Source organism: Trachemys scripta, chromosome 5 (genome assembly GCF_013100865.1).
Source record: "Trachemys scripta elegans isolate TJP31775 chromosome 5, CAS_Tse_1.0, whole genome shotgun sequence".
Lineage (NCBI taxonomy): Eukaryota > Metazoa > Chordata > Testudines > Emydidae > Trachemys > Trachemys scripta.
In genome coordinates this window covers 110,720,651-110,737,587 of record NC_048302.1, presented here as the reverse complement: position 1 = coordinate 110,737,587, position 16,937 = coordinate 110,720,651, and the positions used below count along the sequence as shown (strand labels likewise).

At 41.8% G+C, this 16,937-nt stretch overlaps 1 protein-coding gene across 4 annotated transcripts in view; it reads left to right on the top strand.

Annotated features, from left to right (window-relative positions):
- The window catches only part of CC2D2A (coiled-coil and C2 domain containing 2A), a 118,255-nt gene that overhangs the window by 14,731 nt on the left and 86,587 nt on the right, over positions 1–16,937 (top strand). For all 4 annotated transcript variants that reach the window (XM_034771707.1, XM_034771710.1, XM_034771706.1 and 1 more), the window contains exons 5-8: positions 9,242–9,330; positions 11,422–11,523; positions 15,258–15,359; positions 16,429–16,617. In XM_034771707.1, the coding sequence (XP_034627598.1) occupies positions 9,242–9,330; positions 11,422–11,523; positions 15,258–15,359; positions 16,429–16,617 (482 nt within the window). The remainder of the gene's footprint in view (positions 1–9,241; positions 9,331–11,421; positions 11,524–15,257; positions 15,360–16,428; positions 16,618–16,937) is intronic.

Here is a 16,937-nt window from a genome sequence, read left to right as displayed (position 1 = left end):
ATGTGGAAGGAGTGAAATTTTCTTTGCTTTAGAGCATAATTTCAGTGCCTTGACAACAACCCTGAGTGTCTTTCATGTTTCTCCCCCCCCCCCCCCCCCCCGGGGATCACAACCAACCTAGAAACACTGTTCTAGAAATCATCCTTTGATCTTCTTATTTGAATCTGATGTTCTGTCCTTGCATCAAAGTTCTTTCCATTATTGATACAGTGCTGTATCTTCTGAGTAGCGATCCTAACTCTTTTAGCTACCAACCGTGGACACACTTTTTCCTGGATATAACACAGTAAACTTACTGTACCTAGCCCATTGCACATTTGCAGCCAGGCATAGAATCATAGAAATGTAGGGCTGAAAAGGACCTCTAGAAGCCATCAAGTCCAGCCCCCTGCTCTGTGGCAGGACTAAGTAAACCTAGACCATCCCTGACAGGTGTTTGTCTAACTTGTTTTTTAAAGCTTTGAATGAGCGGGACACCATAATCTCCTGTGGAAGAGTATTCCAGAGCTTAACTGCCCTTATAGTTAGAAAGTTTTTCCTAATATCTAACCTAAATCTCCTGTGCTGCAGATTAAGCCCATTATTTCTTGTCCTACCTTCAGTGGACATGGAGAACAATTGAGCACCATCCTCTTTATAACAGCCCGTTGCATATTGGAAGACTGTGATCAGGTACCCCCTCAGGCTTCTTTTCTCAAGACTAAACATGCTCAGTTTTTTTAAGCTTTTCACATAAGTCAGGTTTTCAAAACCTTTTATCATTTTTGTTACTGTCCTCTGGACTCCTCCCAGTTTGTCCACATCTTTCCTAAATTGTGGTTCTTAGAATTGGACACAGTACTCCAGCTGGGGCCTCACCACTGCTGAGTAGAACAGGACAATTACCCCTCATGTCTTACATACAACCCTTCTGTTAATACACCCAAGAATCATATTGGCCTATTTTGCAGCCTCAACACACTGATGGCTCATATTCAGTTTGTGGTCCACTATAACCCCCAGATCCTTTTTTCAGCGTACTAGACAAGGGGTGGCTAACCTGAGCCTGAGAAGGAGCCAGAATTTACCAATTACCATTGCCAAAGAGTCACAATATTATGTAATGATTATATATGTATATGTGTGTGTGTATATATATATGCACACACAATCATTATATAATTTGATAATGCATATTTATTATGCATTTATAATGTATAGTTAACAATAACAACAACTTAACATTTTACTTAGTGGGACTTCTGTCAATCTTTGCTTTCAACAATTCTCTTGAAGTTTAGTTTGTGTTCAGTTGTGCTCACACGCAGCAGTTCTCTTAAGTGGCTGTCTGTCAAAACGGATCGCTGCTTGGATTTCACATGTTTGAGTGTCGAGAAAACAGACTCACAAAGATAGGTCGAGGCAAACATCGAGATTAACTTTAGGGCTGCGCCTCTGATGTTGGGGTATTTATCCTTTGGTACAGATTACCAGAAAGTAAGGGTCCCCTCTGTCTTCTGAACAGATTTCAATCTGTTATCTTCCAAAAATTCTATTATTTCCATCTGGGATGTTGCTTCGTCAGTAACTAAAGGGGGCTTCAGACAATCGGCTTCAGCACTAAGAGAGTCAATCAGAAATCTGATTTGAGGTCTTTTCTGCTGCAAATCTTGGAATCTTTCCTCAAAACTGTCCTTAAGATCTTTAATCATGCTCGCATATCTAGTTGTGCTCTGTTTTAGGGGTTCTGCTGCATCTTCTTTTGATCTGTCTGGAAGTTGTGACCTCGAGGGAAAGTGTGTCAGCTCTCGCTTAAGCATTTGTCTGTGAAACAACTGCAGTTTGTTCATGAACGCAAATATACTTCGCACTAGTTCAGACAGCAACTGGAATTGTTCTTGTAAGTCCACGTTTAGTTTATCCAAATGCAGCAGCATGTCTGCAAGAAATGCCAAGTCTAGAACCCACCCAGGATCTGTAAGCTCAGGGTGTATTCTTTGCTTCTCCTCCATAAACAATTTTACTGGTTCCAGGAGCTCGAAAAAATGTGAAATAACTTTACCTCTCGAGAGCCATCGAACTGCACAGTGAAATGGCAAATCGGCAGGGAAGTCGTCTTCATCCAGTTCTTTGATTAGATTTTGAAATTGTCTGTGATTGAGTGCATTTGAGCGAATGAAATTCACAATGTGCAAGACTGGTTTCATGACGTGATCAAATTTGAGATTTTTAGATCCCAGTGAAATGTCCAAAATTCAGGAAAGCTCTCATCAGACTTACAAAGCCCTACTAATCCATTCACAGATCCCCAAATGGATGGAGCCCCATCTGTTGCAATGGCAATGAGCTTCTGTAAAGGGAAGTGGTGTTTCGCAACTAACAACATCAATGCTTCCTTTAGATCTTGTCCATGAGTTCTGTCCTTTAGTGGTACGATATCCAGGAGTTCTTCCCTTACAACACAGTCGTCAGACACAGTCCGGACAAATACTGATAATTGAGGTTTATCCTGTACATTTTTGTCTGTGTATTTTCTTTTCCATTTGCACTTGCCTTCCATTGTTAGATGGTGTAAGAAAAATTTTGGTTAAAAATTTCCACACCAGCTAGTAGTCACTATGTACTTTATTCAAGGAGACAGGTTCCAGCCAGGGGTTGCTGGACTCCTGGCTCTGCCCGTGGCTCCGTCTCCCACTCCACCCCTTTCTCCAAGTCCCCACCCTGACCCTTCCTGCCCCTGCCCTACCTCCGCCCCACCTCTTCCCGCCCCATTCCGTCCTCACCCCCAGTGAGTCGTGTCTTTGCTCCTCTCCCTCCCTCCCAGAGCCTCGTGGTGCGAAATGGGCAGCAGGCAAGGGGATGGAAGGGGGAGGCTGTGCACCGGGTCCTCGCTCCTCCCTCCCCCAGCGCCTCCCGCCCACTGCTCTCAGCTGTTTTGCGGCATTGTGGCGGCTCTGGGGAGGAGGGGGAGGAGCAAGGATGCGACACCCAGCCCCCCCTTCCTCCCAGAGCCACCTCAACACCGCAAAATAGCTGAGAACAGTGGGTGGGAGGCACTGGGAGAGGGAGGGAGGGAGGGGGCCTGGGCGCCACGTCCTCACTCATCCCTCTCTCTCCCAGAGCCACAATGCCACAAAACAGCTGATCGTGGCGGGCGGGCAGGAGGGAGGGGGGGCAAACGCTGATGTGGGGGGCCACGCTGGCATGCGGGAGGTGCTGGGGGAGGGGCGGGGGACTAATAGGGCTGCTGGTGGGTGCTAAGCACCCACCATTTTTTCCCCAGAGTTCGTTCCTGGCAGGAGCCGCACATTTTCTTTTGAAGAGCCGCATGCGGCTCCAGAGCCACCAGTTGGCCACCCCTGACCTAGACAGTTATTTCCCATTTTGTAGTAGTGCATTTGATTTTTACTTCCTAAGTGAAGTGCTTTGCACTTGTCTTTATTGAATTTCATCTTGTTGAATTCAGACCAAGTCTCCAGTTTGTCAAGGTCATTTTGAATTTTAAACCTGTCCTCTGAAATGCTTGCAACCCCTCCCAGTTGGTGTCATCTCCAGATTTTATAAGCATATTCTTTACTCCATTATCCAAGTCATTAATGAGCATATTGAATAATACTGGACCCAGGACGAGCCCTGCAGAACTCCACTAGATACGCCCTCCCAAATTGACAGCAAACCATTGATTACTCTTTGAGTGTGGTCTTTCAACTAGTTGTGCACCCACTGTGACATACCAGGTACAATCCAAACAATGAACTGCTGTGTCAACCCTGCCGTGCAACCTTGGGTGCCTTACAGCACCTTGCTGAAGTAACTCCCACCTGGACCACTCACAGACAGCCTTTCAGCATACAAGTCACACTCTGAATGTCTGTATGTAACTGCAGCCTGCCAGCCACACTTGGGTTACACTCTGGCTCTCACCAGCCTTGGCTATGTGGGTGGGTGACCCCAACACACCCCTAGTCTCAGATTTTCCCCTAGAAACATAAGTCCTGTACTGCCCAGCCCTCTCCTGGACAGTACAAATCTCTTGGGTCAGTTATTCCATTAAGGGAATAATATGACATAACTTGTAACCCCAAATAGTTACCCAGACACTTCAACTTGAACACACTGGATTAGATAAAACAGTAAAAATGAGAGTTTTTAAGTGAGTATAAGTAACAAGGCATAAAAGTCAGAAATGGTTACAAGAAAAATAGATACGATGTTTACTAATCCCTAATTTAAATGGTGTTAGATTCAAGCAAATTTTCTCACTATAGTCTTACTGACCAAACCCTGTAGGTCAGGACCCCCCAGTGTCCAACATATGCTTCCTTCCTTTCAGATGCAGTGAATGCGATAGGCAGAGAGAGAGGGGAGCCTTGAGGTGTTTGTCCCTCCTTTTTATTGTTTCAGACCCTCTCTTACAAAACATTTCCAACTGGGCACTAGGAGACAAAGAGTCTGTGTGGAACAATGTTCCCCACTGGCTTTTTCTCACCTGTTTGGGCTTTCTTTGTTTCCCTTCCTGCTTGATGACTGTTTACTGCTTAAGCAAAGTGCACGTCCCTTTGTTTAGGACAGACTTGTTTGCCAACCTCAGTTTGGGCAGGTCTGTGGGGTTTGGGATATGTGTTAATAACATCATACAGAGAAATCTTTTCAATATTGCCACATATTTTATGAGGACAGTACTGACCAGCAAATTATGAGTTTTCAAATGATACTTTACAAGGAATATTTTGCACTAAAATTATTACAATAGTGTTTAGAGTAAGGATACAGGGATGTATTCTGTCACATCTACCTTACAGTAATTTCATCTAGACCATATTTCCTTAGTTTGCTTATGAGAATGTCATGTGGAACTGTGTCAAAAACCTTATTAAAATCAAGGTATATCATATCTACTGCTTCCCCCCATCAACTAGGTCAGTAATCCTATAAAAGAAGTAAATTAAGTTGGTGTGGCATGATTTCTTCTTGACTTGACAAATCCAAGCTCATTATTCCTTATAACCCTATTATCCTCCAGGTGCTTTCAAATTGATTGCTTAATAATTTGCTCCAGTGTCTTTCTAGATATTGAAATTAGGCCGGCTGGTCAATAATTAACAGGGTTCTCCTTGTTCCCCTTTTTAAATATAGGTACTATGCTTGCTCTTATTCAGCCTTCTGGGCCCTTTCCTGTCCTCCAGGAATTCTCAAAGATAATTGCTAACGCTCTGAGATTGCTTCAGTTAGTTCCTTAAGTACCCTAGCATGAATTTCATCGGTCCCTGCTGATTTGAAAACATCTAACTTACCTAAATATTCTTTAAGATGTTCTTTCCCTATTTTGGATTGCATATCTTCCTCCTGGTTGTTAATGTTAATTGTGTTGAGTATCTGGTCATCATTAACCTTTTTAGTGAAGACTGAAGCAAAACAGTCATTAAGTACTTTCAGCTTTCTTGATGTCATCAGTTATTAGCTCTCCTTCCCCACTAAGTAGAGGAACTACATTTTCCATATGATGGTTTGTGTAAAACCAAAAAGATTAGACACCCTTATCTTTAATATGGAGTAGCACCCTGTGGAGCTCCCCAGAACTTTAAAATAGAGGTGCTTCCTGGAGGACTAAGGGTGAAATCCTGGCCCCATTGAATATGTCCCAGAAATTATCTCTTACTGAACAGCCTTTCACTCCAATCAGAATTCAGCATTTCTTTCTGGGACCTGTAGTATTCATAGACTTTACATCTATATGAAAGATAATTGTTTTTAGAACTTTACTTTAGGCACCCTTTTGATTAATGATCAAACTCTTGCAAATCAGAGAATTTCTCTAATGGAAAAGTAAACGTAATAATTTTAAAGATGATTTTACCATCATTGGATAATTTGAAATTCATATTCCCATGTGCCCCGTTGACTTTGCTTTCCTTTCTGGTATCTCTCTTTGAGACTTTTGCTAAGGAAGCACTGCTTTATGCCATTTATGCCAATTACACATACGTGTGGTTACTTATTTATTGTTTCTGTTGCTTTCAGAGAAAATTTGCTCACTTTAAAAGTAAACTGTGTTTTTCTAACTTCTAGCCATGTAAACTCATCTTGCAATCTAAAAGTCAAACTGTGTTCTTTCTGGTTCAATGACTTATGCATCACCAGTACTAAAGATGCTCTAGATCAAGCTGTGCCCTCATTTTCACCTCTGAAACTCCATTGATTTCAATGGGACTGCACAAGTCTAATTGAGTGCAGAATATGTCCTTGAAAATTAGAGTTTAGTTAACTATTCTTTTGGTGATGCATGAGCCAGAGTAGAATCTATCTTCCTCTCATAATAATACAGGCTCTATAGTGCTAAGAGTTAAAAATACTGTAATAGAAACTAATTTGCCCCTAAAGCAAACATGACTAAGTACACAAAGGAATCATATCTGTCAAGTAAAAAGATGGCATTTTCTCCTAGTCATTGTTCTGACCAGACCTGAACTTGAAATATATTCTGAATTTTTAGGCCCCTATCCTGAAACAGTTTTTCATGTGTTTATGCATGAAAGTGCTATGGCCTATGTCAACGGTGGGTAACTTACAGCCCGTGGTCAGGATCCGGCCCACTGCAGGAAGTAAGCTCAGGTTGCCAGGCTGTTAAAAGTCCAGTCAGCTCCTGGAAACGACCGGCATGTCCCTGTGGCCCCTAGGAGCAGGGGCAATCAGGGAAGCTCCACGCGCTGCCCACACCCCCAGTGCTGGCTCTGCAGCTCCCATTGGCTGTGAACCGTGGCCAATGGGAGCTGCGGGGGCGGTGCCTGTGGGCAGCATTCGCTGCACAGAGCCCCCTGGCCCCTCTGCCTTGGGGTCGGACATGGCGACCGCTTCTGGGAGCAGCACGGAGCCAGGGCAGGCAGGGAGTCTGCCTTAGCCCCCCTGTGCGGCTGACCTGGAACTGCCTGAGGTAAGCGTCGCCCAGCCAGAGCCTGCACCTTGAACTCCCTGTCCCAGGTCGGAATCCCCTCCCGCACCCTAACTCCCTCCCAGACCCCGCAGCCCCACCCGCATCCCAGCCCTAACCCTGAGCCTCCTCCCACACCCAAACTCCCAGAGCCCGCACCTTCTCCTGCACCCCAACCCCCTGCCCCAGCTCTGAGCCCGCTCCTGCACTCTAAACCCCTTGGCTCCAATCTGGAGCCTCCTCCTGCATCCCAACCCCCTCATCCCCAGCCCCACCCCCGAGCCTGCACCCCCAGCCGGAACTCTCACCACCTCCCAAACCCCAATCCCCTGCCCCACTATGGAGCCCCCTCCCACATCCTGAACCCCTCATTTCTGGCCCCACCCCAAAGCCTAGGGGAATCCCCAAGCCTCCACGCCCCTGCTGTGGGGCTGTGTGGCCCGCAACTGATTTTTTCTGTGGGTCAGTGGCCCCTGATAGAAAAAAGGTGCCCCACCCCTGGCCTATGTCATACAGGTCAGAGTAGATCAGTGGTTCTAAAGCTATTTATCATTGTGGGCCGCATACGCAGCTCTCCACGTGTTATGTGGGCTGCGTCCAAATAACGCATTATATATACTACCTGTATGGCCCTGGGGATGTCACATGGACGACAGCTGTGTGATGATTGGGCCGCAAGCAGCCTGTGGTCTATGGGTTGAGAACCATTGGACTAGATGATCACAGTGGTCTTTTGTGGCCTTATAATCTACGAACTGACATCCGTGGTACTAACATGCGTGCAGGTGTCTGCAGGATCTGGACCTTAATGTTGAACATATTCTGCTCCAGTGCAAATAAGGAAAATGACACAACATGAAGGGCTTGAAGCTGTGAAGAAGCCAACAAGGTGTTGTCTGAAAATACTGAAAACTGTGATTAGCATATACAATGGTTGCTAGCTATTGAATTTGTTTTAAAAGGCTCAAGATGAGTATACTGGTGGTCCTCACCCCTGGAGCGCCCCTGGTGGCCTGTTGTAGCATTGCAATTATGACTCTGCCTCAGTTTTCCCCAGTGGGGTTCAGTAAGTCCAGTGAGGCTTATGTATATGGAACAGTACACCTTCAAAGATCTAGTTTATTTTACCCAAAAGTGGAACATTATACAAATAGGCGTTCACTCCAGCATCTTTAGCTGGAGTGGGAGGGGGCTGAGTTAATTTTAGTCCATCAGCCCCACTTACATTTAGGTCTGCTACCCGCAAGGCCCTCTTGACATGGAACCCTCTTCTAGAGCCCGTACCTCTTTTCATGAGCTAGGGAAGTGTTTCTCCACTTGGGTCAATGTCCTCCACAGAGGTCAAACTGCAATGATCCTTCCTTAGGACAGAATATAATTCCACTTATCTGGGGCTTCTCTTGCTGTCTGGTGAAATTCTTCCACCAGGGACAGGTTCTACTGTGACTTGGCACTCCTAGCTCTTCCCTTTTGGAGCCTCTCCCACTTAGGAGCATTCTTCCTTAGTTTCCTTTGTTGGTGAGCCCCATCACTTTGGGATCTCTCTCATTCTGGGGACGGTTCCTCTCACCGGAAGCTTCTGTTCTCTAGCCTCTACTGTGAGTAGCTGCCTTTTATCATGCCCAGGTGCTTCACTGCCTAATTAACTGCCCCAGTGAGATAATTAGTCCTGGGTGAACCTGAATTGCCTAATTCCCCTTTATGAAGTCTGTCAGAGGTGGGCTGAGCCCCTGACCCCTTCAAAAGGCCAGCTACCCTGTGACAGTGAGGAACTAGATTTTTTTGATAGTGTTACATAAAAAAAATAAGGTTTTACTTCATTTTGGGGCCATATATTATACCTTTGAACAAAGACTAGTACATAGACAATGGGTATCTTATTTTAATGTTTATTTTGGAATTGTCATGGGGGGTATTCCTTTAATCATGATTGATTATATATAATACAATATAATATTAGAAATGGCAAGCTCAGAACACCAGAATATAGCGCACATCAGATAATTAACTGTTATTTAATGGAAAGAAATATATATTGATATATTGTACTCTGGATGGGTCAGATCTCATCAATTGTATTTTAATTTAGTTTTGGAAGGCAAATCTAGCTGGGCTAAAGGAGTTCAACTGCTAGCCTATAAGGTTTGAAACTAAGACTTATTTTTCATTCTCAAAATCAAGTATGTTTGTATTTTAATATTTTCTCAGTCAGAGGTCCTTCTGTTGGAAACTGAAAATTTCCACATCCTGTAAATATTTTGAATAGCAAGTCTTTTATATGATTTAAGATTCTGTCACCAAAATTCTAAATTTCTTGTGGTTTTCCTGTTTTAGGCTTGCCTCCTGTCCCTTCTACCTCAAGAACAAGCTTTGCAGAATTTTCCATTAGGGAACGGATGAGAGAAAAATTAAAAGCTGCAAGGGTGAGAATGCATTTATAAAGGATTGTATTGTATTTGATAGGATTTATGAAAATGTAATCAATCTTCCTTGTTTTGTGCTGCATATAATTTAATGAATTAAATTTGCCTTTGTAACTTGTTAATGTAATATTTTATATCTGTACAGATTAGTTCCCACTAGCTGGTTTTGATGTTATTTTCTAAACAAGTTAATTTGATTCTTGTTTGTAATATAAAAAATGTAATGTTTGGTAAAACCTTGCCGTTTTAACTGAGAGTCAGATCCTGCCACTTTTATGTTGAGTAAGTACTACTTTCCATGCTGGGGTCTTGTTGAAATCATTGAGGCTACTTGTGGAGTAAAATTACTGTACAGTGTAATAAAGGGAAGCAGAATCTGGCTTTTTATAATAATTTAAGATGATTATACAGTAAAAAGAATCTTTCATTAATATTACATGGAGTAAGTAGGGCTGTTGATTAATCGCAGTTAACTCACAAAAATAAATCGCGATTAAAAAAATTAATTGCAATGAAAAAATTGTGGTTTTAATCACACTGTTAAACAATAGAATACCAACTGAAATGTATTAAATATTTTGCATGTTTTTCTACATTTTCATATATATTGTATTCTGTGTTGTAATTGAAATCAAAGTGTATATTATTTTTATTTCAAATATTTACACTGTAAAAATGATAAACAAAAGAAATAGTATTTTCATACAAGTACTGTAATGTAATCTCTTTGTCATGAAACTGCAATTTACAAATGTAGATTTTATTACATAACTTCACTCAAAAACAAAACAATGTAAAACTTCAGAGCCTTTAAGTCCACTCAGTCCTACTTTTTGTTCAGCCAATCGCTAAGACAAACAAATTTGTTTACATTTACAGGAGATAATGCCCTCTTCTTATTTACAATGTCACCAGAAAGTGAAAACAGGCATTTACATGGCACTTTTATAGATGGCATTGCAAGATATTTACATGCCAGATATACTAAACATTCGTATGCCCCTTTATGCTTCGGCACCATTCCAGAGGACATGCTTCCATGCTGATGATGCTTGTGAAAAAAATAATGTGTTAATTAAATTTGTGACTGAACGCCTTGGGGCAGAATTGTATATTCCCTGCTGTTTTATCCGCATTCTGCCATATATTTCATGTTATAGCAGTCTCGGATGATGACCCAGCACATGTTGTTCATCTTAAGAACACTTGCACTGCAGATCTGACAAAACGCAAAGAAGGTACCAATGTGAGATTTCTAAAGATAGCTACAGCACTCGACCCAAGGTTTAAGAATCTGAAGTGCCTTCCAATATCTGAGAGGGACGAGGTATGGAGCTCACTTTCAGAAATCTTAAAAGAGCAACACTCCGATGCGGAAACTACAGAACCCAAACCACCAAAAAAGAAAATCAACCTTCTGCTGGTGACATCTGACTCAGGTGATGAAAATGAACATGCATCAGTCCGCCCTGCTCTGGATTGTTATCCAGCAGAACCCGTCATCAGCATGGACTCATGTCCTCTGGAATGGTGGTTGAAGCATGAAGGAACATATGAATCTTTAGCTCTTTCGGCATGTAAATATCTTGCGATGCCAGCTACAACAGTGCCATGAGAACATCTGTTCTCACTTTCAGGTGACATTGTAAGCAAGAAGTGGGCAGCATTATCTCCTGAAAATGTAAACAAACTTGCTTGTCTGAGCGATTGGCTGTACAAGAAGTAGGACTGAGTGGACTTGCTGGCTCTAAAATTTTACGTTGTTTTATTTTTGAATGCAGTTTTTTTTTGTACATAATTCTACATTTATAAGTTCAACTTTCATGATAAAGAGATTGCACTTCAGTACTTGTATTAGGTGAATTGAAAAATACTATTTCTTTTGGGGGTTTTTACGGTGCTAATATTTGTAATAAAAAATAAATATAAAGTGAGCACTGTACACTTTGTATTCTGTGTTGTAATTGAAATCAATATATATGAAAATGTAGAAAACATCCAAAAATATTTAAATAAATGTTGTTCTATTATTGTTTAACAGTGCAATTAATTGCAAAATTAATTGCAAAATTTCTTTTTGTTTTTTCTTAGTCTAAAGCAGAAAGTGCTTTACTGCAAGAAGGTCCAAGTCCAAGACCAAGGCACTTAAAAAGCCTCAGGCAGAGAGAGTCAGAAACCAGATGGGATAAAGAGGTGAGAAATACAATGTGTATGTGTGCATGCTCCATATGCTGTCATTTTAACAAGAAAGTGAAGGTAATAAAACAATAAAACTTGTTTGAAAGCCATTGTGTAAGATCATTTTTATTGCTCTTTTTTATATTGTCTGCTAGACAGAAAGACAGATATCTGGGATTTTTCAAGAATTAGCTAGTTAACAGGAGCCTTTCCAATTAATGCATTTCATGTACATGCTATACATACAGTATTATAGCATAGACTTCAAGTGAGGCTTCTGTTACCTAGAGATTAGCCTTTCCAAGCTCTGTGCTCCTGTTATTTACCATGTTTTAAGATACATAATTGCTATACTTGAACCAAAAAGAGTATTTTATCTGTAAATAGTGTGCTTTTATATTTTATTTCTGTTAGAGGTTACACAGATAAAGCTATAGCTTTATATAAAGGTACAAAGCTATAACAGATAAAGAACTCTCACTTTTTAGACGTATTTCTTTGTTAGTATTTTGCATCCTTTGATTCCTAACCCCTTTAGGTTGATAAGGGGGCAGGGCTCACTAAGGGAGAACAGGGTTTAAAAAGTCCATTCCAAAGCCACCAGGGGAGCTAGCTAGCAAGCAAGAGCAGCAATTGGGAGTTTTGGGAGGCAGTTCTCCAGGTGAGGGAGGAGAGACTACATGATCCTCGAGGTGAGTTTGTCTGTTCGGTTGCTTGCTTGCCATGTTCTTGCTTGATTAAATATTACAATGTGGTGTATTGTGGGGGCTGCGTGCTGAGCCTACTGACATGCTAGGGTAGGCTAGATAATGAGGCTCTAGCCTGCTGTCCTTTGGTCCCTAACTGCTTTAGAATCACTTGACAAGTGGGTGGGGTTAACTCAGGGAGAACTGAGATTTTAAAAATCAGGTCCTAAACTACTGGAGGAGCTAGCAAACAGGAGTTTTGAGGCGTGTGAGAGGCAGATACACTTAACCAATATACTCTGAACTTAGACCACTAACACCCGCACCTCCCCCACAAAAATACCAACCAACCAAAAAAAAAACCTGAAGACTAAAAGTAATGCAGGCAGTAGTCCAGCATCAGAGTGAGGGCGATCTAGTTTATTGCACTGAGTGCAGCATATACGATTACCTGTCTTTTGGGCAGGTGTGCATATGGTGCAAGCAACTCACGGCCCTTAGAGACACAGTATTGGCTCTTGAGACCAGAGTGGGAGAACTGGAGAAACTAAGGGAGACAGAGGTACACAGAGAAGAGTTTCACGGACACCATAGATAGGTCTCACCCTTGAGTCTGACATGCCTCCATGCTATAAGGGAAGATGAAAGTCTTGGGGAAGAGGAAAATCAAGCTGGAGTGGTGGGAAACAAACCCATAGTTGGGACCCTCCTTGCAGATGGTGTCATTGTATCCTCTCAAAGTGAGGATACCCCTTCTGGGGAGGAAATCCAAGTTACTAGGAAGAAGAAGGTAATAATAATGGGGGATTAGATTATAAGAAACATAGATAGTTGGGATTGTAATGATTGGGAGAACTTCATAATAAATTGCCTGCTGCAATGGCTGTGGATCTCACAAGACAGACGGATATGCAGTGCTGGGGAGGAGCCAGTGGGTGTGGCATATGTAGGTACCAACGATGTAGGCAAAGGTAGGAGAGTGATCCTGCAGGCCAAATTTAGGCTGCTAGGTAAGAGATTAAAGTCCAGGACCTCTCCATGGTAGCATTGTCTGATATGCTTCTAGTTCCACCTGCTGGGCCAGGAAACCAGGCAGAATCGCAGGGTCTCAATGTGTGGATAAGACAATGGTGTAGGGAGGAGGGTTTTGAGCTATTAGGAATTAGGGAACCTTTTGGGAAAGGAAGAGCTTATACGGAAAGGATAGGCTCCACCTAAACCAAAAGGGAAACAGACAGCTGGCTTGTAAAATGAAAAAGATTGTAAAGGATTTTTTAAACTAAAGGCTGGGGAAAAGTTTATGGATGCAAAGGAGTACAAGGTTCAGATGGAGACATCTCTTAGGGATGAATTTATTAAAGGGGGAAATTTATATGTTAGTAAAGAGAATAGGAAGTTGGTAAAGTACAAGTAGGAGCAAATGGGGACAGTCGAACATGAGAGTTCCATTTAAATGTAACACATAAAGGCAAACAACTGAATACAGTAACTCTTCACTTGAAGTCGTCCCGGTTAACGGTGTTTCGTTGTTACGTTGCTGATCAATTAGAAAACATGCTAGTTTAAAGTTGCGCAATGCTCCCTTATAACATCATTTGGCAGCTGCCTGCTTTGTCCACTGCTTGCAGGAAGAGCAGCCCGTTGGAGCTAGCTGGTGGGGGCTTGGAACCAGGGTGGACTGGCTCCCCCCCATAAGCTTCCCGTTCCCCTAAGTTCCCTGTGCGGCAGCCGCCCAGCAGGCTAGCAATTGCCAGCAGTTCAGCTGTCCCTCCCCCCACTGCCATGTGCTGCTCCTGCCCTCTGCCTTGGAGCTGCTCCCCGGAGCCTCCTGCTTGCTGTGCAAGGGAGAAGGGGGGGGGGGCTAATGTCAGGGTGTTCCCCTCCCCCCTGCTCCTGCCCCCCGCTTACCCCATCTCCATAGAGCAGGGAGAGGGGGGACGGACACGACAGGGCTCAGGACGGAGGATGCTTCCTGGCAGCAGCTTCTGTCTCAACTTGCTGATCTACTTAAAAAGTTAGAAAAGTTAAAAGTGTACTTAGAGTGGGGTCAGCATACTTAAAGAGGCCTTGTGCATCTCTCTCTCACACACACACACAGGGTATGTGTCTCTGTCTCGGTCTGCTTTGCTGTCTCCCCTCCCTCCATTCGTGCTGCCTTGTAGAGTGTGAGGCTACATTAACAACAATGGGTTAACCCTTGAGGGCTCTGCTGATTGCTAGTTCATCATTTAGCAGTAAGGCATTCCCTGCGAAATATCCTATCCTCTGACTTCACCACCTCAACCAAATTTCACAATCATCATCGCTGTGTACCAGTATTAAATTGTTTGTTTTAAAACTTGTACTCTGTGTGTGTGTGTGTGTGTGTGTGTGTGTGTGTGTGTATATATATATATATATAGTCTTATATATATGTATATATATATAATATAGTCTTTTGTCTGGTAAAAACAATTTCCCTGGAACCTAACCCCCCCTATTTACATTAATTCTTATGGGGAAATTGGATTCGCTTAACATCGTTTCGCTTAAAGTCGCACTTTTCAGGAACATAACTACAACATTAAGTTACTATATTGACAAAATGTTCAAGGGCTTATATACAAATGTTAGAAATTTAGACACTAAAATGGATGAACTAGAGAGCCTGGCATTAAATGAGGATATTGATATAATAGACATCATGGAAACTTAGTGAAATGAGGATAATCGGTGGATGCAATAATTCCAGTGTACATCATATATAGGAATAACAGTAGGTTGTGCTGGTAGGTGAATGTAGTATCCACGTCCGGTTTCAAAAAATGTTGTTTCTGTCCCTCCTTTCATAATCAGGATCAGACAAATTTCATTAAATGGTTTGATTAGTTTTGTTTTGCTTTAGAAGAGAAAAGAGTTAACTGTAACTAGCAAATGCACCCACTTTCTAATAAATATTTGATCAGAATAAAATTACACTGTGAACATGCAACAGTAAATCTGTATACTCAACTACTCACCACCTTCATTTTGATGTGTCTGTAAATAACTTGTATGATAACTTTAAAGATTTTTTTTATGCAGTCTGATGAAGATGAGTCAAGACACATGCAAGAGGATGAATCCCAGATGTCTTCTAGAGTCAAGTTTTGTGATTCTGTCAAAAAACTCAAGCAAAAGTCACATGTAAGAATCATTTTCCTTAATTACAGTAACCTTTACTTACCTCAGTGGGGCTCGGTATGGCTGCAGGATTTTCACTGGGTGGAGCAGCTGGCAGGATTGGGATCTTAATTTGAAAAATGCCCTCCCCGTTGTCAGGGTGCTTAGGAACGTAATAAACAATTAAAATATGATCATCTTCATAAATACCCATAGCAACTCTGCCAACAAATATTAAAAATAGCCACAAAAATCTCTGATAAAAGAAAACATGAATTGTGAAATCAGAACAATGTGGGCCCAGGGACTCGGGCCCATAGGAGCTCTCACTTCTTGTTAGACATTTCTCTCATTGATTGACAGCCACAACAATACTCCTACATATTACATGTGTGTAAATACTGCTGTTAATTGGGTCACTGGGTATACATTTTAAAGATTAGTTCTGCCTATTAGGGACAGATTTTGACTCTGTGTGCAGGGACAGGAGAGTCCCACAACTTGTGCTTCTTGAGTTCAGGCACCGGTGGCATCATATCACTGCCAGCTGTGCTGCATGAGGCAGGACTGGACAATGTCTTTCCACCCTACCCCTTCAGTACTGTCTGGCAGAGTCTGGGGCCTTCAGCATGGGAGATGTAGAAGTCACTTCTCATTATGCTCCTCTAAACTCCCTCAGAGGGCATTGTTCCTGCCTGTGATTTCTGTGTGCAAAATATCTCTCAAAACTGCTGTTTGTATGATGCCCTTCCATCTCCCTCTACCTTTCACATCCACAGCATAATCCTAGTCTCTGATCATTTCCCAAGTATGTTTGTATTTAAAAGATGAGCAAGTAAAAACTGAAGCAGTTGATATTTAAAAATCTTACTATAAATGTTTTATTAAGTAGTAGAGATATTAGTGGAAAAGAGTTTGATATATAAACTGTTTAACAGATGCTTGATTTCAATGTTTTGGTGTTTGTGTGATATATTTTTAAATGATTCATAAACATTATTGCTGTTAGGATGAAAGGATAGTTTTAGCTGTTTTACTTGTATTAAAAAAATTGTAAACATGATCTTAAATAAATGATACCTTCTCTCCTTAGGTCCAGACTGATTTTCCTTCTGCTGAAGAAGCATATAATTTTTTTACTTTCAATTTTGGTCCTGAACCAGACAATATAAAGGATGAAACTAGGAGCAAAAAAAAGAGTGAATCAAATCAAGAGGAAGAGGAAGGGGAAGAACAGGAATCTATAGTAAGCCATCAGCAAGAACAAACAGAGGATGAAATGGTACAAATCATAGACACACTTTTTCATATTTTTATTCAGACTTTTTATGCTAAGTTTTGCTTATCTATTTAATAAAAACTGACTTATTTTATAATTTATTTAAAAAACAAAACGTGGGGATTACATTTTCAAAACACTGAGATGAGGTAGAAATTGATTTCTTTGCAGTTAGTGCTTTTTCTTTAGTAGTGAAGTACTTCTTGCTTAAAAACTACATAACAAATAATTGACACTCTTGATGCAGAAGCCTTGTAAGGCTGCATAGCCATATATGAAAAAATAGAGTTTCATAGTAAACTGAATAAATCAGTAGACATTGT